The sequence below is a fragment of the Ctenopharyngodon idella genome, chromosome 13 (genome assembly GCF_019924925.1).
Source record: "Ctenopharyngodon idella isolate HZGC_01 chromosome 13, HZGC01, whole genome shotgun sequence".
NCBI lineage: Eukaryota > Metazoa > Chordata > Actinopteri > Cypriniformes > Xenocyprididae > Ctenopharyngodon > Ctenopharyngodon idella.
Window position 1 is genome coordinate 18,422,788 of NC_067232.1, and position 27,062 is coordinate 18,449,849.

At 36.0% G+C, this 27,062-nt stretch overlaps 1 protein-coding gene across 2 annotated transcripts; it reads left to right on the top strand.

Annotated features, from left to right (window-relative positions):
* On the top strand, positions 1–27,062 carry zgc:172136 (uncharacterized protein LOC566376 homolog). 2 transcript variants are annotated; one of them, XM_051916231.1, is made up of 14 exons: positions 1–148; positions 8,354–8,571; positions 8,852–8,942; positions 11,755–11,834; positions 12,177–12,256; positions 13,477–13,672; positions 14,822–14,977; positions 15,913–15,978; positions 17,309–17,377; positions 17,571–17,745; positions 19,047–19,316; positions 20,944–21,075; positions 24,979–25,046; positions 25,127–27,062. In XM_051916231.1, the coding sequence occupies exons 2-14, from the start codon at positions 8,494–8,496 to the stop codon at positions 25,376–25,378; spliced, it is 1,713 nt and encodes a 570-aa protein (XP_051772191.1). In that variant the 5' UTR covers positions 1–148; positions 8,354–8,493; the 3' UTR covers positions 25,379–27,062. The 2 variants fall into 2 exon arrangements, with proteins under 2 accessions (XP_051772191.1, XP_051772193.1); XM_051916233.1 differs by having other exon boundaries at positions 12,180–12,256.

A 27,062-nucleotide genomic window follows, 5' to 3' on the forward strand; every position in this document is an offset into this window, starting at 1 on the left:
TCGCAGTGGTAATTTGGTTCAGTCCGATCTACTGCTCCGATTCTCTCATCAGTCAGTCAGTCAGTGAGCGCGAGTCTGTGTTTATGTGAGTTCTACTATAACAGCATCAGCCATCAAAACAAACATACACTTGGGATTTTAATAAGAGGTAAGTGTTTTTTCTTTCTCTTCTAAGGGCGTTTATTTGTATCTGAAAGTCTAATGGACTAGTAAGAATATTTATATTTATATGGACTCCTGTAATTTTTGTGTTTTTGACGTGTTTTCCCTTCTGCAATATTTCGACAAGTATTCCACAACTAATCCTATTTTTCTAGCCGTTTTTGCATGTATTACGTTTTTTCCCCCTCGTTATAGTCATTAAAGTTGATTTCATCTAATTTATTGCCAAATATCATATTATTGGTTTATTTAAAATGTATTAATAGTTTTTTTCCCCCTCTTTACAAGTTGTTTTAAACTGAATTATTATCAAGTATTCCATCATAAGCTTAATTTTCTGATCATTTTTGCATACATTGAGCATTTTTCCCTATATAGTCATTTAAGTTGAACTTTATATAGAGACCACTCCACTGTTGTTTGTAATATAAAACTAGTGCAGAACCTTTGGTTAACTTTTTATTAGATATCAGTCTCAATTTTGTTATTCTAAATCTGGAAGTTAGGCTGATTTGTGTGTTTCTATGAGTGATATTAAAACTTGCTGTCTACAGTTACTTTCCCACCCATCAAGTTGCATGTTGTTTCATTATAGATGGTGAGATTGTGGTGTATGAGGATTCTAGTACAGACATTGAGCTGGTTTTAATGCACAAGACTACAAAATATGCTTCATAGATGGGGGAAAAATATGGTTGTATATCATTAAACAATTGAATTGAACTTTTTTTGTTGTGTGAACTGTACAGAAAGGAAAGCAGTTGGAATTTAATTACGGATATAACAGACTCACCCTCTGACAGGTCTAAACATGAATGCACATTCAACGGGCAGAGAGGTATGATGGTGTATGACAAGATGATGAGTGAGTTTTTTTTTTTTTTCAGAGCCACAGGTGGGTGGAAAACCGGCTTTTGACTTGTCCTTAGATCCTAGTAGTTGGTAAAGCCTTGTGATTGGCATTGAGCAATAACTCGAGGTTTCTTCCTGTAGGAATCTCATTTCGCTTGAAGTGCCTGTTGTATTGCTTGAATACACCATCACGGGTCTCCATTTTTCCCTTACCAAACAAGCTCATCATGTAGTGTAACCTGTTACCCCGAGGCTTATCTGAATCTATTTTCACTGGAATTGTTCTGTAATTGACATACACGATGTCCGTATGTCTTCAGAGGTGTTGGGACTTGGCAGGGGAAGGAAAACTCCTTAAGCACATAGCCGCAGTCTGTTGTGTTTTGAACAGCGTGGTGCTGAAGATTTTTTCTTGCTTTCAGGCTCAAGTGATCCTCCTTTATCAGTACTTACAGAGTAACTGACTTTTCCAGTCTGAAGAATGCTCGCTTGAAGATTGATTTACAGCTGTTGTTCTCAGAGAGGCGTGCGTGCCTGAAAGTTTGGTGTTTTAGAGTGACAATATTCAAATAAACCAATTAAGCATTTAACTCTATATAAACAAAATGAATCAAATCAAATTTAGAAAAAATTCTGTCAGCATTTATTCACCCTAATATTTTTTCATAATTTATTCACACTGTTGTTCCAAAACTGTTTGATTTTCTTTTTTTCCATTATTTGTTCAAACACAAAATTATGAAGAATTGTTTTCCATGCTCTTTTCCTGCAACTGCTATGAATGTAAAACAAAGCTTTAAAGCTTCAAAAGCGATGGAAACGTATCGTAAATGAGGCCCGTATGACTTGTTTGCTTTATTGGAAGTCTTATAATAACTTATAAACAGAAGCTATTATTCACAGTTAGTTATTCACTAAATTTCTTGATGTTAGTTCATGGAAGAAGTAGGAATCATGCAATGAATCTTTTGAATTGATTTTATCTGGTTCACAAAACCATTCTGAATGATTAACTCTCAAATCGACTGATCTGGTTCTCAATCATTTGATCACAGTGAACAGACTTAAATTTCTTTCTTCTCATGGTAATTACAGACAGGTGGGTTGGATCTCAACCCTGCAGGTAGGTAGATTAGATAGGTAGTTTTGGGCACCCCTGCTTTAGTTGATGTGATACTTTATGGATCTTCTGCATCCATTTTTTTTTGGATGCGAAAGATCCATAAAGATCCATTTTTGGAGAATTGAATTGAACAGTGACAAGCACAGTCTTGGATGAAAGGCACACTGTAAAAAATATCCTGTTAAATTTACAGTAAAAAAACTGGCAGTTGTGGTTGCCAGAAATTCACTGTAAAAATACATTAGTAAAAAAAATAGTAAAAAGACAATGGGTCTCATTCATTAAGTATGCGTACGCATGAATTTGTGCGTGAAATCTGCGTATGAATGTTTTCACAAACAAATCATTATTCATCAATAACTTTCATTCTAATAATTATTCTAAATGACAGAAAAATGTAGGAACAACTGCTGAAACAAAAATTACATACCCTTAGTGACCATATAAACATGTTAAGATGGAATTTTAAACACAGATATAGATATTACATAGGTTACATTTCATCATATGCCTATCAGTAAAAGAGTATGAAACAGTGCGTTATAGCTCAAGGCTGTGAGGTAGCTCTGCATAAAGACGCAGATACGCGTATGTACAGCTGGCTAATCAGAGGTCTGTATAAAAGGTGTTTATTGCATTTGAACTTGTTTTGAGGATGCCACTGTCGGCATTGCTTGGGGGTCTTGCTGCACGTGCTCTAAGGCGAGAACTCATCTTTAGAAAGCATCATGTTTGCTGAGAGTTCCGAAAGAAAAGGGTGTGCTGAATGTCCTTATATGGACATGGTTGGGCGTGTTTTATGTAAATTACTAGGGCTGGGTAAAAAATATTGATTTCTCGATTTTAATTGATTCTCATTTTTACGAACCGATATCGATTCTTAAATCCCAAGATTCGATTAGTCTGTTTTCAGTTGATGAATGAATAGAACATTGTAGCACTCTTCCCATCTAATAAATGGCAATAATCTTTGTGCTTTGCTACTTTTGATATGAAACAAAGTCTCAGATTTCAAATTCTGTCTATTTTATTATGAAATTCAAAAAATAACCATTTTGGCGCTGTTTGATGTGGCGTGACAGATGGCTGTAGCCTGTAGAGAGGCGGCAACGCGAAGCGCTCGTGAACTGATCATCTCCTCCGCTTTAATACCAGTTACAGCGCGAAATAAACATTAATGAATACCCAAAGGTATGTTCAAAGATACAGTACAACTTAACGAAATCCATATCCTGTCTCATGGAATAGCTCAATCAGTGTTTCAAACGCGAAAGACGTCAATAAAACAGCTTGTAAACATGTCACGTAACGTCACATTTACCTCAGAAACCATATTCAGTGACCATAAACTCATTAGTCAGCTATAAAACTGAACTCTAGAGAATTGCATTTTGAATTATTGAATTATTTCGAATTTAATCGAAATCTAATCGAATTGCAAGCTTGTGAATCGAAATCGAATCGAATTTTGAAATTTGCGTCAATACCCAGCCCTATAAATTACTTACCTCGGGCCCTCAATCGCTCATTTAGAATACACCGAATTCATCTACATTAGAACGAGGTTAAGAACAAATTCATGTTCGTACACAAGTGTTGTGAATTAGGCGGAAAGTTTCCATGAGAAGTTCAAAATAAATGTTCATATAAATACGAATAGTGTACGCAATTATAAGTGAATGAGACCCATCCAGTTTTACAGGCTGCCTGTATATTTTACAACCTAAAACAGTATATTTCATTAAGTGATATACTGCTAATATACATGCCTAGCTCTGTCATGAAACTCTAGATGGTGCAGGCTGTTGGGTCCTTAACACAAGCTGATGATACTTACAGCGTTAACTACTGGCACAAGCTGATTGGTTGGTTCATGTTGCAATTGCAGCCAATGAACGTGCTGCTCACATTTAAATGGCTGGATATTATTCACTATAGCAGTTTGCAGCATGCTTTCAGAGTTCGTCTAAAACCCTCCAGCTTCCCCAGCTCCACCTGTATAGATCTGCTATGGGTAATTTAATTGATATATGCTATTTGTACAGCAGCAGTGTGTCTTACATACTCACAGCAGCATATCGCATATGTATTGGCAGTAGCAAGTTCCTGTACATGCTCTGCAGCAGCAGCAAAAATCTACAACACAGCAATAATCAACAGCAGCAATTCAATTCAATTCTAGCAGATCTATTCCACCAAGACCAAATACATGAACATTGTCATATCCATTACCATGCTAAAATCTTCTGAGAGTTGTCATGATAGAACTACTTCTATACCTGTAAAATCTGCCTTTTTACCTTAAAATGTACCGATAACCACCCCAATAACACAGGTGGCAAAATAGAAAGCCACATGATGAATCAGAGTTCATCGTAAGCAGCCTGTTCATAAAACATGGTCAATACTCATATATAGGTGGTGCACAGGGTCATACAAAGACAAAACACCATCAGGGTAACACATGACACCAGAACAATGCAATAAACATTAACTAAACATGTACCACAAAACACACTAATGTTCATAACTGATAACAAAAACAAGAAAGTACAAACTTAATTATAATCATGTTATGTGAAATGCAGGGACATCTGGGAATGTTTTTTTTTTTAATTATACGGTAATTCATAGTTTTTTTTTTTTACTTGCAAAAAACATAAACTGAAAGTATTTTACAGTAAAATCACATGTAACGTGATGTTAAAGGGTTAGTTCACCCAAAAATGAAAATTCTGTCATTAATTACTCACCCTCATGTCGTTCTGCACCCTTAAAACCTCTGTTCATCTTCAGAACACAAATTAAGATATTTTGATGAAATCTAAGAGCTTTCTGACTCCTCCATAGATAGCAATTTAATTACCACTTTCAAGGTCCAGAAAGGTACTAAAGAAATTATTAAAACAGTTCATGTGACTACAGTGGTTCAACCTTAATGTTATGAAGCAACGAGAATACTTTTTGTGCACAAAAACAAAACAAAAATAACAATCTCTTCTCTTTCATGTCAGTCTCCTACGCAGTTGACGTAGTGAACACAGTGCAGGCTTCCAGGTTCTACGTCAGAATGCCGACTCAGTATTGACGGGCTCCTGTGTCAGCATCATACGCATGCGTCCTGCTGCTCACGTGTACAGTGTAGGCCAATAATGAGTCAGCTTTCTGATGTAGAACACGGAAGCCTGCACTGTCTACAATGTGAACAAGGTAGGAGACACTGTTCACAAAAAGCTCTTGGATTTTGTTGGCGCCGATGGCCTCATGGGCAGCGCGCCGACATGTAGCGCCAATGCGCTTCGGGCGACACGAGTTCGAGTCCCGGCTCGTGGTCCTTTCCCGATCCCGTCCCCCTCTCTCTCTCCCACTTCGCTTCCTGTTTAATCACTGTCCTATCATAATAAAGGCAAAAACGCCAAAAATAAATCTTTAAAAAATTTTTTAAAAAGCTCTCGGATTTCATTAAAAATATCTTAATTTGTGTTCTGAAGATGAACGAAGGTCTTATGGTTGTGGAACAACATGAGGGTGAGTAATTAATGACAGAATTTTCATTTTTGGGTGAACTAACCCTTTAAACTTATTTCAGTTATCTTTGTTTAGTTTAAGGTTTTATCTAATAGCTTTATTTCAGTTAACAACAACCTGGTTAGAAACAACATGAGGGTAAATAAATGATGACAGAATTTTCATTTTTGGCTGAACTGTTCCATTAAGAGGTCTTGCATTTGCCCACACAGATCTAGACTGGTCCAGAGCACAGGTCTTGAGACAGGTCAGATTTAATCTGATTAATTGATTTAAAGGTAAACCCCCATAAATCCCAGCCAGCAGAGAATTGTTCCAACTGAATCTTTGGCAAGAGACGTGTTTGCTGGCAAACCCTCTCAAATTAGGGGCATTTTGACAATGTCTGGTGCTGATGTAAATCTGTTAGGGTTCAACAATAAGAATGACCAGATGGCTAAAAGTTTGTTTCAGTGCTTACAGCTTTTGATGTGTTTGGGTTTTATACAATTCAGACTTTTACATTTAGTTTTGTGGGATGTATTGAACTTTGTTTTGTGATTTTCTAAATTTTAAAATTCCACCATAGTTAACTATCTGCTCAGTAAGAACATAAATAATGTTTTGCACCATATGCCATCCAGCAAAAGTATGAATTCATAACTTTCATAGAGTTACATTAAGGTTAAATAATGTCTAGCAGTTACTGCAAATTAAAAATTCAGAAGTAAAACATAAAAACAATTCATTTAAATTAATTTACCCCCACAAATGAATTGTGAGTGTGTGTAATTTATATATAATTTTCTGTAAATAACAAATTGTCAATTATGTTGGTCAATTTTGAACTAACACAAGGAAGAGATAATGCTTCTGTTAATTGATCAAAATGATCGCAAAAGGACCAAACATTGTCCAAATTATTGGCTTGGAGTACGATATATTATAGTCTAGTGTATATGAATTGTTTTTGTCTATTATATTTTACTTCATTACACCTTTGAAATTACATCATGAGAGGTGTGTAGTTTATTCAATGTTTGTTTCTGGTGTTCGTTCCCAGTAAGTCAAAAGTTATAACAGTTTTGCTTCTGTGGAACACAAAAGGAGATTTAAGGCAGAACAACGGCCTCTGTCATCATTCACTGTCATTGTATGGAGAAAAAAAAAGATGCAATAAAAGAAAAGGTGACTGTCACTAACTTCCTTTAGTGTTCCACAGAAGAAAAAGTCAAACAGGTTTGGAACGACATTAGGGTGAGTAAATGGGTGAACTATCCATTTAACAACTCTCAGTCTTCAACTATGCTTCCATTATATTTTACTTTCCATTTGTTTTTTTTTCTTTTCTTTTCCGAATGTCATGTATAAAATACGACGAAATCCATGAATCAAACTAAAGACATCTGGATTCCCCTGAGGCTGTAGCAGTTAACAGTAGCCTAGTTTATGTGTCTTGATTCACAGGTGTGACTGTCATGCTCTGAATCACCTGAAGGTAACACATGCCCCTGTAAACCCAGTGTGAGAGAAACAGCATAATTACAGCCAGTGGCTAATGAATATGGAGAGATTTATGTATACAGTGGGATTATATAGTATATATATAAATGCTATATATAGGATATATAGTATTTGAACTTAAATGTGTGAAAATCTTGAGGCCAGCTGGTTAAAAGTAATCACAAAAATGGCTTCTGAATAAAATCTTTAGCATAATTTGTTGGCAGATGCAACTTGGTTAGATACAGTATGTCATCTATTGCAATTACATTCATACATTTTAAGTTTGACTTAAATGTCCAAATACATTTTTGGGGGGTCACCGTACAGCATTGTAGAATGGAAGCAAATTGACATGTTTTTTTGTAGCGGGTTAGTTTTGTATCAGCAGCACAGTGCTGAGTATTTTCAGTTCAGAGAAAACTCAGAGCAGGTGGAATTTGGCAAATAATGTGAGGAATGCAGTGGCGGCCTGTAATGTTTTCACAGGTGAGCTTATCTACACTGTAAAACTCATTGTAGCAGGAATAGTGAAGGTCCACAACATGATAACATCACCCAATAATATTCACTACAGGATCTGCGAGACTCATTGTTTACAAGTTTAGTGTTTATTTCATTATTACATAATTGCATGTTTATATAATCTGACTTGACTGGGCAGATTGTGCAATGTAATGAGCTTTTATTGCATGGCTGAAGTGGGGGTCAAGTTTGCATGAAACATGAGAGCGGAACAAAACCTCATATTCCACCACAGACATCATCAACATTTCTGAACAGTCTAGACATTTTAATTACCCCAGTCTTTCTTTTTTTGCCTAGTTTTGTGTCTGAGAAAAGAACATTAGCAGATATTTTAGCATAGAGCTAATCATTCTTCAGTTATTATATTGTTTGTTTTGTTTGTTAGTATTGCTATGGACATGAATGATATCTCAAATCATGGAGTTTGTTGAGGAGAGGGATGCTATTGCATTTCAAAGCAAATTGAAATTTGAAACATGATTTTCACCTGGCAAATGATCAAATGGGCATAAAAATCCCATAGACTTGCATTGCCATTTCTATCCAAGCCGTATCTGTAGATCAAAATATCATAGTAACTTGTGGCAACCACCTAGTAACACCCTAGAAACCACATAGTAACCGTTTAGCAATTCCCTCGCTAAGTCTGAAGACTGGTTTGTTTGTGTTCTTTTGCAGATATTCAAAATGAAGGAGCCAATACCTGTGAGCAAAGCATCTTGAAGAAAAATAGGCCAGTGTGAGTGTGTGATTGTATTTGTGTGTGTGTGTGCGTGTGTGTGCACGCATGTGTGTATGTGGATGAGCTTTCATAGGCCATGTCTGTCCCCGCCAAACAAGAGAGGACAGTGTGCGTCCTCCTTCCCACCAAGGAGACATTGGACATTACAGTGGGGGTAAATAAGCTCTTGAAATAGTTCTTATTTTGATTTGGATCATATCTTCCTTATGATTGCATGTGAATCTGTCATTGACATATGCACTATGAATGTTAAGAAAGCAATAACCTACTCAAGGCTGTACTTTATATTGTTATATACAGAATATAAAATGTGCACAATGTGTATGCTATTTATATTGAGTCAAATGTATGCATTTAGAGTCAGAACTATCTATTTTTAAAATAATGTTATTGCTCCAGATTCACTGTCAAATCAGTTTTTCTTTTCTTCCAAGCTGAAAGCAACGGGTCAGGAAGTGTTTCAACGAGTCTGCGAGCTTCTCGGGGTTAAAGAGCTGCACTACTTTGGATTGACTTTAGTCAAAAGTAAGGATTGATTCTTTCCATTTAAAGTGTATGGCTGTCTCAATAGATATGTGTGTATTTGTGTGTAGTGCAAATGGAAATTGTAACCAAAGCAGAGTCAGTATTTGTCGTTCACTGAATGCTTTCAAATGCAAACGCGTACATCCCAAGGCCTTCTGGTATTTGCCCATTCTAGAAATGTATGCAATGCACCTGAATGACAATTTCCAGAGGGGTTAACTTGCTTTTATTCCCAGGGAAATATAAATGAAATCTGTTTAAAACACATTTTGCATCTAATATTTCCCAGTTGTTTTGCAGTTCCATTTTGGCTTTCTCTATTAAGGTCTAATCATTTAGTCTCTTTTTGCTCTCTTTTTCAACCCCTTATTCAAAAGCCTCATTCCATCTTCTTCTCTTGAATACCCTTTTATGATTTTGTGTCACTCTCCTCTCAGACAAGAGTGCCTTTGTGTGTGTGTGTATTTGAGGGCTGGTGACCCCTGTGGCCTGGAATCGAGCAATATTAACTTTGTTAAGCCTGGAATTCACCATGATTCACCACTTCAGGGCAGAGAGGCAGCGGGAGAGAGCGATAGAAATTGGCTGAGTGTTTAGCAGGGTCACAACCTTCTCGTGATGAACCTCAGCTAGAGAGACAGTGAGTCAGAAAGAGTTTGAGTCATTTGGCGAGGGAGTTAGTAATGTCATAATGGATGGATAAACTGAACCTAATGTGAACTTGCACTCATTTATCTCTTACCTAAAGTGTACACATACATTTTTGTATGTTTGAATAGATACTGACACATATAATAGCAATGTATTGACAGCGTTTAAAAGTTAAACTTAACATGAATACTCTGAATTCTCATAATTTATCATTTAAATAATTCATGATTTAAATAGTTATTTACACTAAAAAATATAAAAAATATATTTATATTTATAATCATTCATAATAAAAATATTTAGGACAATTATAGAATGTAATAAATATATTTATGATCATTTATGCTATAAATAATTTTAACAAAATAAGAGGGTTCATACAATATGCATTTTATTTTTTATGTAGTACTGTCCTGAGTAAGATATTTTACATAAAAGATATTTACATATGGTCCAGAAGACAAAAAAAATGCTAAATTTATAAAAACGACCCGCTCAAAAGTTTATGAACCCTTGATTCTTAATACCGTGTGCGGTTACCTGGATGATCTACGACTGTTTTTTTGTTTTGTGATGGTTGTTCATGAGTCGCTTGTTTGTCCTGAGCAGTTAAACCGCCCAATATTCTTCAGAAAAATCCTCCAGGTCCCGAAAATTCTTCAGATTTCCAGCATCTTTTGCATATTTGAACCCTTTCCAGCAGTGACTGTATGATTTTGAGATCCATCTTTTCACACTGAGGACAACTGAGGGATTCAAACACAACTATTAAAAAAGGTTCAAACATTGACTGATGCTCCAGAAGGAAACACGATGCATTAAGAGTCAGGGGTGAAAACATTTGAACAGGATAAATGTCCAAATTTTTCTTATTTTGTTTAAATATCTTTTTTTTTCATTTAATACTGCCCTTCGGAAGCAACAGAAGACACTTAAATGTTTGCCAGAAGACAAATTAAGTACAATATTCATTGATCTTCAAATTCAAAAGGTTTTCACTCCCCGGCTCTTAATGCATCGTGTTTCCTTCTGGAGCATCAGTGAATGTTTGAACCTTTTTTAATAGTTGTGTTTGAGTCCCTCAATTGTCCTGATGGATCTCAAAATCATACAGTCACTGCTGGAAATGGTTCAAATACACAAAAGATGCTGGAAAACTGAAGAATTTTTGGGACCTGGAGGATTTTTTTAAGGATATTGAGCAGTTTAACTGCTCAGGACAAACAAGCGACTCATGAACAACCATCACAAAACATAAAAACAGTCGTGGATCACACACAGTATTAAGAATCAAGGGTTCATAAACTTTTGAATGGGGTCATATTTATGAATTCAGCTATTTTTTTGTCTTGTGGACTTTATGTAAACATTGTTTATGTAAAATATTTTATTCAGGACAGAAACAAATAAAAAATGGCATGCATATTGTATGATCCCTCTTATTTTGTTAACATTATTCACATTTTCACAGAGCAGCACTGTATATTAAATAATAATAACAATATATGTTCTTTATATAAATAATACATATAACTTAATGTAATGTTAACAAATTGAAACTGTAAAGTGTTATCATTTGGATTTTAGATTATATCAATACATTGATATTGTACATTTCAGTGTCTGTTCAAACATATAGTAATGTATATGTGCTAGATCTACATTTCTTTACATACAAATACCTACAAATACTAATGAGGTCACATTGGCAAACTGAATAAATCACATGGACCACTTGAATAAAATGGATGTGCAAGAAATGTTGTTTCTTAACACTTTGGGAAATAACATTGATTCTTAGCTAAATCTCCTTTCATTTTTCCATTGTGACATTTATTTGAACCATCTTAATTCCATTCTTGCACAAGCTCCCTTTTAGAAGTGTTTACACGATTTACTCAAAGCGCTGGAATTCTTTTGCAATAGCGGTTGTTTTGGCATGAGACTGCTAGTTTTTACTGTGGTAAGTTTTGTCTACGGTTGGGGCTGTTACATACCGGGCCCTGCGTTCACCAATGGCTGAACGGGTCTTTTCATTCCAGTCGTCTCCCTAATTGAGGTCATTGTTGGGCAGATTTCATGCATGAATTCATGATGCCATTGTTTGCACGGCGAGAGCATTTATGCTTGTTTCCTGTGTGTCCTTTCGGGGCTGTTTTAGACAATGAGCACATCTTTCTGGACTTGGAAGAGAAACTTGCCAAGTACTTCCCCAAGGAGTGGAAACAGGACTCAGGGAAGGTGAGCATATCATGGTCCTGGTCCTAAATGGACGTCCTTTACTCTGGGATTCACTCTCTTGTTTCATGCATGTCTATTTACACCAAAAAAGTATCAGGTGCCATGGCAATACCATCATGGTAGTACCATGATAAGTACCTGTAAATACCTTGGTTCACATAAATATATATCAAAGTGTTGTGATTCCATCACTTTATTACTGTACCATTTGTTCCATGATCCCTGTGGTCATCAGGGCGGTTACAGTAAAGATAAACACTAGTAGGCCGGTCGGGATGTGGGAGTGACTTCATAATGAGGGGGTTGCCACAGTAACCTAGTCAAGCCTGTTCTTTCTCTCAGCAGGGGTCACAGAGGAGGTCAATCCCTCCCCTGCTCTGTCTGAAGGTCCAGTACTATGTGGAGAATGGCAGACTCATCTGGTAAGACACAGGCTGGAGATTCCCGAACATTTGAAGGGAGGAACCCTCTCCTTGGCCTCTTTCCTTCATTAGTTTTAATCCACCAGGGGGTGAGGCCTGTTTGAGTGGGTTTGTGATCTTGCGGTCTGTCTTTGAAAGCTTTTTTTATTAGGTAGAGCAAGTTTTTGCTCCTCATTTGGGTGTGGTGTAATTGAAAACAGCTTATAATGAAACTGAATTTAACTTCAGAGTTCATCTCATGTGGAAAATGACAATGTGGAGGATTTTGAAGACAGTGAGGATAGTCTTTTACTAAATTCCTCTTTAAATTAATTTCTATGTGTCATATTTAGTCTTGCATGCTTATATTGAAGCGATAGTTCTCCTAAAAAATTAGTAAATAATGGCACTACCATTCAAGTTTAGGGTTGGTAAGATCATTTGTAAAATATTTTTGAAAGGAAGTCTCTTATGCTCACCAAGGCAGCATTTATTGAATCAAAAATTCAGTAAAAACAGTAATGTTGTGAAATATTATTACAATTTAAAATGACAAATAACTGTTTTCTATTTGAATATGTTTTAAAATGTAATTTATTTTATTTTCAGCATCATTACTTTAGTGTTCAGTGTCACATGATCCTTCAGAAATCATTATAATATGCTGATTTGCTGTTCAAGAAACTTATATATATTTTTTTCAAGATTCTTTGATAAATAGAAAGTTTAAAACATCAGCATTCATTTAAAATAGAAATCTTTTGTAACATTATAAATGTTTTTACAGTCATTTTTGATCAATTTAATGCAGCCTTGCTGAATAAAAGCATTCATTTCTTTCAAACTTTTGAATGGTAGTGTACTGTATATTAGTGCTTTAGCAGTATCAGTGTGGTATTTTTTTTTTATAATTTTTTTAAAATTATATTGCCCATCAGTGGAAATTTTATATTATTAATAAACCAAACAAAGTATACCTTTTTTTTCTACCGTGTTTTAAAAATACTAACCCCGTAGCCAACTAACCATCTTTTCTGCTGTACATAAAAATAAATGAGATTTTTTTATTTGGAGCTTTTTTGTTTTACTACATGCAAAACCGTATCAATATATAACATTAACCATAATATCAGTTGTCGGCTATAACATAAAAATAACTATTGCTAAAACACATTGATATCTTATGTTTAGTTTGTTATTGTATTGTTTATTTTTCTCTTCCTCTTTTTCTATGTTCTCAGTGAGCGTAAAGCGAGAAAACTCTACTACTTTGACCTGCGGGAACGAGTCCTTCGCTCAGAATGCAGACAGCAGGAGGAAGTGTATTTTCAGCTAGCAGGATATGCCCTACAGGCCGATCACTCTGACCACCTCTCAGAGGGCCACAGTCATGGACACGCTATGTATTTCCAGCCCAAAGAATACTTTCCACCCTGGGTAAATCTTCATTAGAGTGTATACAATCACACACATTTGCATTCAAGCAGGTGGTGCTTACTTTGTTTTTAAAGGATTAGTTCACTTCTGAATGAAAATTTCCTGGTAATTTACTCACCCCCATGTTATCCAAGATGTTTATGTCTTTCTTTCTTTAGTCAAAAAGAAATTAAGGTTTTTGAGAAAAACATTCCAGGATTTTTCACTATATAGTGGACTTCAATGGGGTTCACTGGGTGGAAGGTCCAAATCGCAGTTTCAGTGCAGCTTCAAATGGCTCTACTTGATCCCAGACGAGGAATAAGGGTCTTATCTAGTGAAACGATCTGTCTTTTTCTAAAAAAAAATAAAAATGTATATACTTTTAACCACAAATAATCATCTTGCACTGCTCTGCGGTCCGCCATGACGTAATCACGTTACAAAGGTCACGCGTGACGTAGGTGAAAGTACAGATTTAGTGTCTACAAAGAGAACCCTGCAAAAATTAAGCCAAACGGCCTTTACAAAAAAAAGGTAAAACAATGATATCGGACGATTTTGAAGTTGGAGGAGAAAATGAGAAAATGATCACAGAGCAGTGCTAGATGAGCATTTTTTTTAGAAAATGACCAATCGTTTCACTAGATAAGACCCTTATTCCTCTTCTGGGATCATGTATAGCCCTTTGAATTTCACTGAAACTGCAGTTTGGGCCTTCCACCCGGTGAACCCCACTGAAGTCCACTATATGGAGAAAAATCCTGGAATATTTTCCTCAAAAACCTTAATTTTTTTTTACTGAAGAAAGAAAGACATGAACAACTTGGATGACATGGGTGTGAGTAAATTATCAGGAAATTTTAATTCTGAAGTGAACTAACCCTAGTGTAGTAAGCATATGCTGTATTTTGGATGCTGGTATGCTGATGGCCCACCAGGCTTCTTAATTAAAGAACTTCTTAACTAGCAAGAATTTCTTGGACAACCAGCTTCACCTGAAAGACCATGCTGAAAGAGGAGCATTTTTGGACAAGCACCAAACCAGCAAATTAATGTTGATTTTCCTTACAGCAGGGTTTAATTAAAGTTTTTGTAAAACTAATAAAGCATGGTGAGAGCCCACGTTTGTTTAATAATCACGCATGACCCGTGTCTGCTCTCTTATAGATAATTGCGAAGCGTGGCATTGACTACCTGCTGTGTCATGGGCCCAAGGTTCATAAAGAGCTGTGGGGGATGTCCTCTCGTGACGCTATCCTGCTCTTCATCAGAGAATCCTGCCGTCTGGAGGATGTCCCAGTCACCTTTTATCGCCTCCAGAAGGTCAGAGGTCATGCATGGTTATCAGAATGTCTTTCTATAGGTCAAGACATTCTCAGCTGTGGTATTTAGGGAGGATTTGAAAAATATCTTCATCAAAGTGGAGGTTAAAAGTGAAGTCATTTCTGCACTACTAGTGGAATCCAAAGGAATTGCAGTGTGCTTGTTTGAGTGATATTGCAACATTATCTCAACGAGTTTTGTCAGTTTGGAGCGGGACTACCTGTTTATCCAAGCAATGTAAAACCAAGGGGAGTGTTTGAAAATTGTTTGACAACAGTCACTGGTTTTGCATTTCCAATGTTTAATTTGCATTTAAACGTGCATAAATTACACATTATAAAATGTGGAAATACAGTATACACTACCATTCAAAATATTTATTTTTCTTTTTCTTTTTTTTTTTTATAAAGAAATTACTACTTTTATCATGGTTTACACCAAAATATTAAGCAGCAACTGTTTTCAACACTGATAATAATAAGAAATGTTTCTCGAGCACAGTCAACATTTTAGAATGATCTCTGAAAGATCATGTGACACTGAAGACTGATGAAAATTCAGCTTTGCCATCACAGGAATGAATTACATTTTAAAATAGATAAATATAGAAAACAAATAAAAAAAAAATATTTCACTGTTTTTACTGTAATTTAGCCTTAAGAGAAGAGACATAAGAGACATTTTTTAAAAATGTAAATCAAAACAAATTCTTACTGACCCCAAACTTTTAACAATAGTATACAATAAATATATTTGTTATTTTATATTAGAATATATAATTTATAGATTTGAATAATTTTAATATTTAAAATTATTAATTTTTACTAAGTGATTAAAATGATTCATATTTTATAATATGTGCAATATTTTACATATTCTTTTATTATTATTAGTGTGTTGATGTGTATTAATACGCCTATGTCTCTTTCCTGAAGGACAAGAAAGAAGAGAAAGGTTCAGCACTCCTTGGACTGACTCTTCGAGGAATGCAAGTGTATCAGGTGTGTTTTTGTAAATGCATGAGGCATTTATGGGTGTTTGTTATGCAGCATTAACATGATTTTATCATTGGAGGTCATTTAGTGGCTGTATTTGTGGATGTAGCTGCCTTGTTGAAAATGATGGACTACTGGATGCTTTTTGCTGCAAAACACGTGTGAATGCCCTACATGTGCATCATTCTGTGATTCATTGCAGTCCTGTGTTTTCTCATTGAGCTGGTGCCAATCACAATGATAGAGCTCTCCAGATAGGCCTGACTGGAATGCATATATTAGACGGTTCAGTCCATAAACAGGGATTTGGAGTGCATGCCTTTCCCCTGAGTCCTCTGATCTGCCTGCTAAAGCGTCTGGGGCTGGATTAAACTAAGGGCCCTGTGTCTAAGAGATCAAAGACCCAGTGTGTTGAGGCCCTGACCCCAACCTTAAATGGGTTCCCCTTCTGCTTTGATAAAAAAAAAAAACAGGATTTATATTTTACATCTTTCTCACACTGCCAAATAAGCCTATATTACATATGATCTAACACATTTTGCTCATAGCGACTAAATAAAAAAAGGTAATTGCCACTTTTTATCTCACAGTTCTGACTTTTATCTCACAATTCTGACTTTTTTTCTCAGAATTGCGAGATATAAACACAATTGTGAGTTATAAAGTCAGAATTGCATGATATAAACTCGCAATTGCGTCTTATAAAGTCAGAATTTCATGATATAAACTCGCAATTGCGTCTTATTAAGTTAGAATTGCGAGATATAAACTCAATTGCAAGTTATAAAGTCAGAATTGCGAGATATAAACTCAATTGTGAGTTAGTCAGAATTGCAAGATAAACTCACAATTGCGTCTCACAAAGTCAGAATTGCGAGATATAAACTTTTTTTTCTCAGAATTGTGAGTTTATATCTTACAATTCTGACTTGATAACATGCAATTGTGAGTTATAAAGTAAGAATTGAGATGTAAACTCGCAATTCTGAGGAAAAAACGTCAGTCTTTTTTCCCCTCACAATTGGATATTATAACACGCAATTGCGAGTTTATATCTCACAATTCTGACTTTATAACTCACAATTGTGAGGTTTATATCTCGCAATTCTGACTTTATAACTCACAATTCTGACTTTATATCTCCCAATTCTGAGAAAAAAAGCCAAAAATGTAAGATAAAAAGTTGTAATCACCTTTTTATTTTTTTATTTCATGGCAGAAATGAGCTTTCATAGAAATCAGAATCTGAGCCATTTAATTTTCTTACAATTCTCATGTTACTTCAGAGTAAACCATTTCACTTGACAGATGACCTTGTTTTTGTTTTATTTTGCAGGAGGTGAACAATGTGCGTGATCTGTTGTATGACTTCCCCTGGTTTCATGTGGGACGACTCACCTTTCTGGTAACATTTAATGTTACTGCTTGTTTCATTATTATGTCACACCAGATTTCACGGTGTCTCTTTCATTCCAAGGGTTTTTGGGTTGGTTTATCTGAACTCTATTTGATTTGGATTGTGGTGCTTGAACATCTGCTATGACATTAAAAGTTACTTTACATACTGTACAGAGTTCTCTCTTCTGCTCTCTGCACAGGGGAAGAAGTTTGAGATCCAGCCGGATGGTTTGCCCTCAGCGAGGAAGCTGGTGTACTACACTGGTTCGGCTTTTCGTTCTCGACATCTTCTGCTCCATCTGAGTTCCTGTCACAGATTGTATCTCAGCTTGCAACCTGCGCTCAAACACCTGCGCCAGCTAGAGGATACAGAGGGTGTGTGTCTACACAATATTCTTTTCACTATTATGGCCCATTCACACCAAGGATGATAACGATAATGATAGCTCTAAAAATAGTTCTAAATATAAAAGAATAGCAGAGTTTACACAACAACTACAACGTTAAAGACAGAGAAACAATATTGTTGGAATCACTTTCAGAACAATTTTTTCCAGCTGATTAACGATAAAATCAGAATCCATCCTGCTTTAAAGAGCTCAAGCATTTAAAGCAGCAGATTATTCTCACAAAAACATGTCAAGGTCACATTTCAGACCAAAATCAAAAGGGGAAATTATATTTTGTACATAAATAATGATGCATTTTTAGGATCGTAAGGAGTTTTTGCCTTGTGACAGTATTTTTTTTTATAATGATTAAGCACATTTTCCCAATTCACATTACTGTAATGCTGTAATTGGAAAAGTCTGGACATTTGACTTTTTTTTTAATAGCATTCTCTACTGTAATACATTATTTTATGTATTTATTATTGGTGCAATGCAGTAAAAATACTACCATAACTTATAAGTACTTCACAATTTTAATCATGTCTTTATTTTCTTTTTCACATTACAGTAATAAGTATTAGAGGAAAACTGTCAGTAAATAATGTCATAATACCAAAAAATCTTAATACACTTGGAAAATATTTATGGGGGGAAAAAAAAATGCTTCATTTTCTTTAACGCAAAATATGGTTTATACTTTAATATTCTTTTTCCTTTACACAGTCACTTCTGGCTTCTTGATTGTAATATTTGTATCAAACATCTGCTTTGAAATGATTTGTATTGTGATAAGCACTATTCTATGGAAGCTTGTTTCTCCCACTAAATAAAAATGGTAATTGTGACTTTTTCTGACTTTTTTTTTTTTTTACAATTATAACTTTATATCTCGCAATTCTGACTTTAAAACTGAAATAAGAGTTTATATCACACAATTCTGACTTTATAACTCACAATTGTGAGTTTATATCATGCAATTCGGAGAAAAAAACGTCCTAATTGCGAGAAGTAAACTCGCAATTGCAAGAAAAAAGTCAGAATTGTGAGATAAAAAGTCACAATTACCTTTTTTATTTTTTATTCAGTGGCAGAAACAAGCTTTCATACTATACAACTAAACATAAATTGAACTGAAAAAATATTCTGTTGAAATAAGACCTAGATATGTTCTTGACTGGTTAGTGAGAATCACCCTTATTAGTCAGAACTATTTAACCCTATCAGTTTTTTTTTAATGAATTACTTCTTGTTTTAAAAAAAATCCCCCCCCCCCTCTGGATGCAGAGAAGAAAAGGTATCGTGAATCGTACATCAGTGATGAGCTAGACCTGGATCACCCGTGCAGCGAGGGCAGTCCTCGTCTGTCTCGACACTCCACCAGCAGCTCTGGCATAGAGGCGGACACTAGGCAACGCAGCGTCTCCGTAGAGATGGTTTCCATGGAGGAGAAGGAAAAGTCCTTCATCTCTGCCGACAGTCACAGCTTCTCACACACTGCTGGGATCGAAACAAGCTGCAAAACTCAGACTGATGAAGACAAGTGGCAGGAGGAAGGTGAGAGTATATTAATAATCAACATTTCTCTAAACTCATCTGCCAACTTTAGAGTCAACATTTGATTTCGATTTGCACACAGTTTGAGTAGTTTGTGGTAGGGATGTGCCCAAAGTCGAATACTAAGTTTGGAAAGGAAATGACGCATTCTACGGAGGCCCTAAATGAAAAGTAACCACCATATGCATCGAGGGGGACGAGTCCCCCCCCCAATAGTTGGAATTGGCAAAATGTTCCCCCCCGAATATATGATATTTCTTATTGCTGCTCTCCATTATGCACAACTCTGTTTGTTGTCAGGATGACAGACCGTTTAAAAAGTTCCATTTTTAGGCTGGTGTGCCTCAGCAGTCTAACAGCGCTCGTCAATGTCAGATCAGAGAAGGCGGGGCTTACTATTCACTGAAGACAAATGTGAATTCCAAAGCGACGCTTTCAGTTTTACAGTAAAAGAGTGCATGTGTGGGAAGATATAATAGCTAAACATTTAATATTTGACAACTGTTTTATGATGGATATGTTTAAAGACCCACAGACAGTAATATACAGTGATGCAAACTCATAGGCGTAATTTGCGGGTGGGACCACCACTTTTTGAAATATCTTGCGGCACGGATCTAATACAAAAGAAACATCTCTAGTTGATTAACAATTCGTTCGTTTGTGTTAAATAAGAAGCGATCTGGCGCTGTGATGTGTTGTTTTTCTCTTTGCGCTCGTGCACACTGCGCAGTCTGCGGCCGGAGACTCTATTCGTTCCGGTGAAATCATAAACAAAATGCACATAAACGTGTCCCTGCTCTTGATATACAATCACTGACAGAACATCTTTGGTTTTAATGAGAAAAAAATAAATAAATAACACGAGGGCGGATTAGAACCCAGAACCTCTAGCACGCTGAACAAAAATTCTGCCACTTGTCCATCAATACAATTGAAGTGTAAATGCGGATCACAGTATTTATTGGCTAATGGAAATACTTTCGAGACTTACAATATATTGTATTATAGTAGATGTAAGGACGAAACTATCATATTAAACATGAGGTCTATGTCAATAAATTTTGTGCATTTATTATTGTAATGATACAATTACAATACCCCCCCACCCCGACACACACATTTCTGTCCCACCCACTTTTCAAATCAAAGTTACGCCACTGTGCAAACTACTCAACTTTTTAAATGTAATTTCGCTCTTTTGAATTGAAAAGATGCTATCATTTAAATGATGTCATTCATAACTGAATGTGACGAGACAAGAAACGTTTTTTAAATTTTTGACATATTCGACATACAACTGACCACACATTCTACAATTTGGATTTAGGCTTTGGGCACATCCCTACTTTGTGGTTGTTTTGCACGAGTATAAAATGCCACTCTCATCAATTTGACGAGGTCTGCTGATAGATGGCCATTGCTGGGATTCCTTGCATATGTAGACATGTTGTTAAAGTTGTTGTGAAGCTATTTAGTCTATTTGCTCAACCAGCTTGGCGTGCAAGTCATTGTTTTCATACTCTTAAAATGTCACGTTTGCACTGACAGTGAAAGAGTTTCTAAATCTTTTAGGTTAAGCACAGTTTAACCTAGATGGACAGTTTGTGATGAAATCTGAATGTAGATTTGCAGGAGATGGTGAAGGAGCCCGGGGAGGTTTCTGTGGACGACCCTGTGGATATCTTGCGACTGGCTGAGCGACTGGAGGGCGTGTCCGTCGACTGTCCCGCCATCCAATCAGACAATGAGTGTAAAGGTGATACCTCAAAAAACACTCAGATAAAGTCAATTTCATATGTGGTTCTAAATCAGATGCATTCAGTCTAATTTCTGGTCTACATCATTCTATCTAATTCTGATTCACTCCAATTCTCTTTTTTTTTTTTTTTCCATCGTTACATAACATATGCTCAGGTGAAGTTACTGAATGCATCAGAAATGTGTAAATCATGTAGGGAGTGTATGTAAACCACTACTGGCAAGTGATTAGTGCAAGATTAATATAATTATATAATAATAATAATACAATTATAGTATAATTTCATATAATCATATTATATGAAAAATATTTTATTAGGCAATTAATGTATTTAGTTAGTTATTTAGTTTATTAGATTTATTTATTTTGTTTATTGAGACCCTCACATCTGTATGTCAAACTGCTTATTACAATAATACTAATAAACAAAAAACATTTAAAAAAAAAAAATCCAAACGAACACTTAGGAGTATTTTCAGGAAATATAATACAACCACAAAATAACAACGACAACAACACAGAACCATGAAGTGAGGAAACTAATGTCTTAAATGAACTGAACAGAAACAGGTGTGTGATTAATTAGAAACTATGAAAACTAACAAGCAAAGGGAACACAGGCAAACTGGTACAGGAAAAACAACACACTGACAAGAAAACAGAACATAACCGTTATAGCCAGGGGTGCACATAAGTGGTACGCAGATGTGCATGTGTGGTAAAAATAAATGATGCGCACCAGAAAACACGGAGGGAAGCGCTTTTGAGTACCACCATTTTTGAGGACCGGTTCACAAGGACACGTTTACTTACTGGAGTAGAATTTTTCTCCATCTCTGGTAAGATAGCAATCATGGTGATGTATTCTTTAATTATTAGGTGTGCAACGGATCGCAGTTAATCCGTGATCCGTACGGATAAGGTCCAACTGTTCGGCACGCATGTGATTTGCGGAATAACTGCTAAATTTAACCATCATAGAGTGAAAGTTTATCATTTGGACGTGTTTTGTCTCGCCAATTAACACATTCATACGATTTTAAAAGCGGAAGAAGAGGAGAAAATCAGGACTCGCAACAGAGAGACAGTCAGAGAGACAGTCAGACAGAATAGAGTACCTCAGGGATGTGTTTTTGTAGGCCAACCCGGAAGTTAGCGGCGCACGGGTTCCCTCGATCGAAAGCCAATGCATTTTTCCCATAGACTTTTGGAAAATTGCAAAAAATAAGCTCTGTGTTTAACAAAGGGACTTACACGTCTATCAAGATAATCTTTACAAGTTAACACAACATTTATACATTTTGAAGCCTAAATAAAGTCGTCAGATATAAAAAGCTAACAGTAGGCTATAAACGGACTATAACGGGCTATAAACTGTTTTTAAGACAAAATAAAGGTTTAAAAAATCACAAGCGGGTTATAACTGGTGTGTTTTATGTCATAGATCAAAACGTGAAAATATTTAGAGGCTTTGTTAACCACAGACCTTATTTCAGGCGATTTAGCAAAAACCCATTCAAAAAATCCATTGACTTCGGGGCATTGGAACCGAAAGTCCAACAATGCTAACTCGCTTCCGGGTTTTGCCTACAAAAACACGTTATCCCTGTGGTACTCTATTGGTTGTTTGCAATCACGTGGTTCTGGTGATGCGCGAAATTAATGTGGAGGGCAAGCAGTGAAAATTAGAATGGAAGAGATGGGGAAAAGTCCATACTGTGCTGGTTTAGAAAGGTATAAACAGAAAATCACAACATTTTTTGAACCTTATGTTATGAAGAGGAGCAATTTTTTTTTTTTTTCTAATGAACTGAGAGACTTGACTGCCATCGAGGAGGTAGATATAGAGAATGTGAAGCTGCCGTCACGCCGCGTTCAGGTCTGGGTTTGTTTACAGTATATCGCGCTGCCTTTCTACTAGTGACGTTAAGGGCAGTATTTTTGATTTTCTGTCGTGATTGTGAAAAATGTCACCATTGTAGGTCATTTATGCAGAATCGAGAATTGCAACAGGATCTCACATCATCGTTCCGGGAAAAAACTGGACGGTCTAATACAATTTTCGCCTTTTCTACGTGCAAAAACACACTAAGGGAAGCAGGTTGAGGAGGTGACGGGGAGACGCCGTATATCAAATCTTATAATGTCACTGATTAAACCCACTCCCTATCACTCAATAAAATAATCACAAAGCTGAGTGTTTTTGAAAGTGTTGTATTTTGTTTGGTTTAATAATTAACTTTACATTTGAGTATTACTCTCACTCGGCTTGTGAACTTGCACGCAGCCACTTCAAAACTGTTCACAAGCTTCTATGGGTTTGATTTTGGTTGTCATTTGTTGAAATAAATACAAAAAAAAACAAAAAAAACAGTGTATCGGTGTCTGTCATAGACTAAAAAAGGGTGTCTGTCCGCTGAATGCCCCTCCGATTCTCCTCCGTGGTCATATGGGAAAGTGAATATTTACAAAAACAACATTAAAACTACAGTTACATTTACACCCTTCCAACAAAGAAATGGATCGACTTCTGTCAGCTTGTTGAACACATTTTTTTTTTATTTTGGACACTTTCTACCATATGACGGCTGAAGCAGCAGCGCGTGCCACTGTTTTCACGGTAACCAGATCAACATTGTGAACGGATTTCTACAAAACTGAAGTGAAAACACCAAATGATCATGCAATGGGATAAAATATCTTCTCTTCCCTGCAAACGATACCATGAAGAATGTGAATATTTAACCAAGTCAAAAGCAAAAAAAAAAAGGTAAGCAGGTATCCATTTCAGTATCAGCAGACGCAAAATGCTATAAAAGGTGACAACTTTTAAAGTTAAAAAACGATATAAGTTACGTAAACGACAAAAGCTCATTGTGGTTTCTCGGTTTGATAGATTTGAGCAACCATAAACGACGCAAAACAGGAATTTTGAGTTTGTGGTAGGATTCCTATATAGAAGACTCACTCCTTGCCCTCCAGCCGCATTTCGTGTGCAGCAATAACGTCATGTGCAAACCACCTATTAATTCCTCTTTTGTGTTTACTTGTGCTTGAACGGACACATACACACAAAATTATGTCAAAATACCTGTCTCGGCAAGTATTCTCTCAGTTATGTCATAAGTGAACGGTTGAGAAAGAAACCGGATGTGTGTCAGTTATTCGGTCCATGCTTTCCTTCTTAAAGTGACAGCAGCCTAATATTCTTGCTGTTGTCTGTGTCATTAGTGTTAATAAAACAAGGTGCTCCCTTGAGAACCAGACCAAAAAAGTTATGTGCACCCCTGCTTATAGCAGTCTTGTTTATTTATTCATGGGCAGAATTGGAACCCAAACACTTCAAAAAATGGACAAAACAACACTTTCAATCAGTTTGGGAAGCACTGTTTTTCTTGCAGGGTATTAATATACATACAATTATGTACACTACTGTTGAAAAGTTTTGGGTCTGTACAATTTTTTTTAAATGTCTCAAATCAAGTGGCTTGGTGCTCAAGAAACGTTTCTTATTATCAATGTTGAAAAAGGTTGTACTTCTTAAAATTTTTGTAGAAACCGTGATACATTTCTTTCAGGATTCTTTGAGTATTTATAAAAAAAAAAAAAAAAAAAAAAGTACTTACTGTCAATTTTGATCAATTAATGCATCCTTGTTCTTTAAAAAAACAAACAAAAAAAACCTTACCCTAAACTTTTGAACAGTAGTCTATTAAGTATATGTAAACAGATGGGACCAAAAATCTATGTGTCAAAATATCAGATCTGTGCATCAAGCATTAAAGTGTAAATACATTTATCCTTTTTTGACAAGTTTTACATACTTTAAATCCATATTTTGCCTGCAGTCTTTGATGAGAATATAAATCTCATCCTGTTTACTGTAACTTCTGTTTCCAGATCTGCAGATGAGTTCAGTTACAGGCAACGACCAAATGGACCTTTGTGATCCAGACGACATGAAAAAGGTTTGCTATTTCTGTCTTCTCTATTCTTTCACTTTTCATTCCTTCATCATGTCACTAATTGCTCTCATCACCCATTGCAGGTTTCGAATCAGAAGGTTCGTAACCCGGTTGACCGCTACAGTCTGAGCCTGGACGATGTGCGACTGTTTTCCCCTCTTCTCCCGCTAGGAATGGCATCAGTTCCAGACACCTCCGTCAGCTACGCGTTTGGGCTCCCGGACACCACAACCAGCCCATGTCCAGACAAATCTTCTTTCTGCGTCCAGCGCTCCACGAACTGCCTATCTCTGGACCTGCTGGATGATAGCCAGCTGCTGGAGCTTGTTCTATAAGAAACTGAGAGGACTGCAGCTTCCTGTTGTCTTCCTGTTCATGCCATTAAACTGGACAGCAAAATGAAGACTAAACTGAAGTGTTAACAGGATACATTTTCAACAGGACTTTCATTAAAACTCAACCATACACTTAAATGTGTTTCTATGCTGTTCAACAGCAGGACAATATGAACAATTGTGGGTTGTTTTACAAAATATACATGTAGAATTTTGTTGATGAACTTTGTACAGAACTTGTTAATGGATAATCTTACAAGGAGCAAGGCATTCTTACACTAACACTGTGTTGCATCAAGGTGTGATGCAAAAAAAAAACAAAAAACAAATTCACTAATGATAAAATCTATTTCTTCCATTAAATTCTAACTGGTCGCAACCACAATGAGCAACAAGAAGCCCCTCCTGTAGTGAACTTTCATTTGTCTAAATTCTGTTCTCTAAACATCAAAAGCTAAACATTTTTGCTTTTATTGTGGACACACCTTGTTAGGACACGGTGTAACAGTAATGCTACAAAGTTTGTGGAGAAGCTTTCTCTGAAATACAGAATTAATACAGACAGAAGCTGCTAGAATAACCAGTTCTCTAAAAGGAAATCCTATACTCATGCAATTTAAAGCCACGTTCCTTTAAAGTCGGCATGAAACGAAAGTTGCGATAGTCTTTTCTTCCCTATTGTGACATATATAAGAGTCAAACAGCTTCTCGCAGGAAAAAATGTAAGGCGGGAATTTTTGTCCGTTGGGTATTGATTGGATTGTTGGATGGTTGTGGTTTGCTATTGGTCGATATCATTTGAGTGACAGGTTGCCCCGCCTTTGCGCCAGTAAACATAATCAGAGAAGAGATTTTGCTGCAAGAGGGAGGGGAAGTTATTTTGATTGTGAGTGCACATGAATAATAATAATAATAATAATAAAAAGATTAATTAAATTAAAAAAGAATTAAAAGATTTTGATTTCGTGGTGACTTTAAACAAACACTTTTAACTTGGAGTTTATCTGGCCAGAGATTCCCTTAATGTTGGAGATTATTACAGGTGCATTATTAATGTTAGTAAACTCATTCAGCCATGTACAATAGTGCAGTGGCAAATAACAAATATGATACAAGTGTTCACGTCCACTGCATTTTGAGTCATTTTCGGTCATGATAATTTTGTTGCTCATTCAAAGACACTGAACTTGCACCGCATGTTCTCCTGTTTCAAAAACCATTGTGTACAGACAATACTCATGTTCCCAAGTTACAAAGCACGTGTGAATCCACTCAAACCAGCAATCAGGATTGAAAGAGAAAGTTAAAAGGTCAAACCAAAATATTCCATTTGTGTTTTTTGCAAGGTCTAACCATAGGTTTAATATAATAGCAAATAGTTAATGTTATTTCCTACACAAGTAATGCAGAACTGAGATGAACTGCTGTATCAGTAAGAACAAAGGTTTTTTTGCTGTATATAGATCAATGTGTGTTTTGTTCAGGATACATGAAGCTCTTTTGATTTTGATAATTACAAAATACACATCAAGCCCACAGAGGTTGTCTGAATAATGGTAGGTGTAATTTCTTCATCTATGTATTGTAAACACACATCCTATTAAAAACATGTCCATGTGTTCCTTTCAGTGAAAGGAAAAACTGAGAATGAACAGTATGAATAAACTTAGCTGGAATCTGTCAA

Coding starts and splice junctions, on each gene's coding strand:
- zgc:172136 (XM_051916231.1), top strand. CDS start 8,494: ATGTCTGTCCCCGCCAAACAAGAGAGGACAGTGTGCGTCCTCCTTCCC. Junction 13,673..14,821: donor AAGAATACTTTCCACCCTGG/GTAAATCTTCAT, acceptor GCTCTCTTATAG/ATAATTGCGAAGCGTGGCAT. Junction 17,378..17,570: donor TGGGACGACTCACCTTTCTG/GTAACATTTAAT, acceptor CTCTCTGCACAG/GGGAAGAAGTTTGAGATCCA.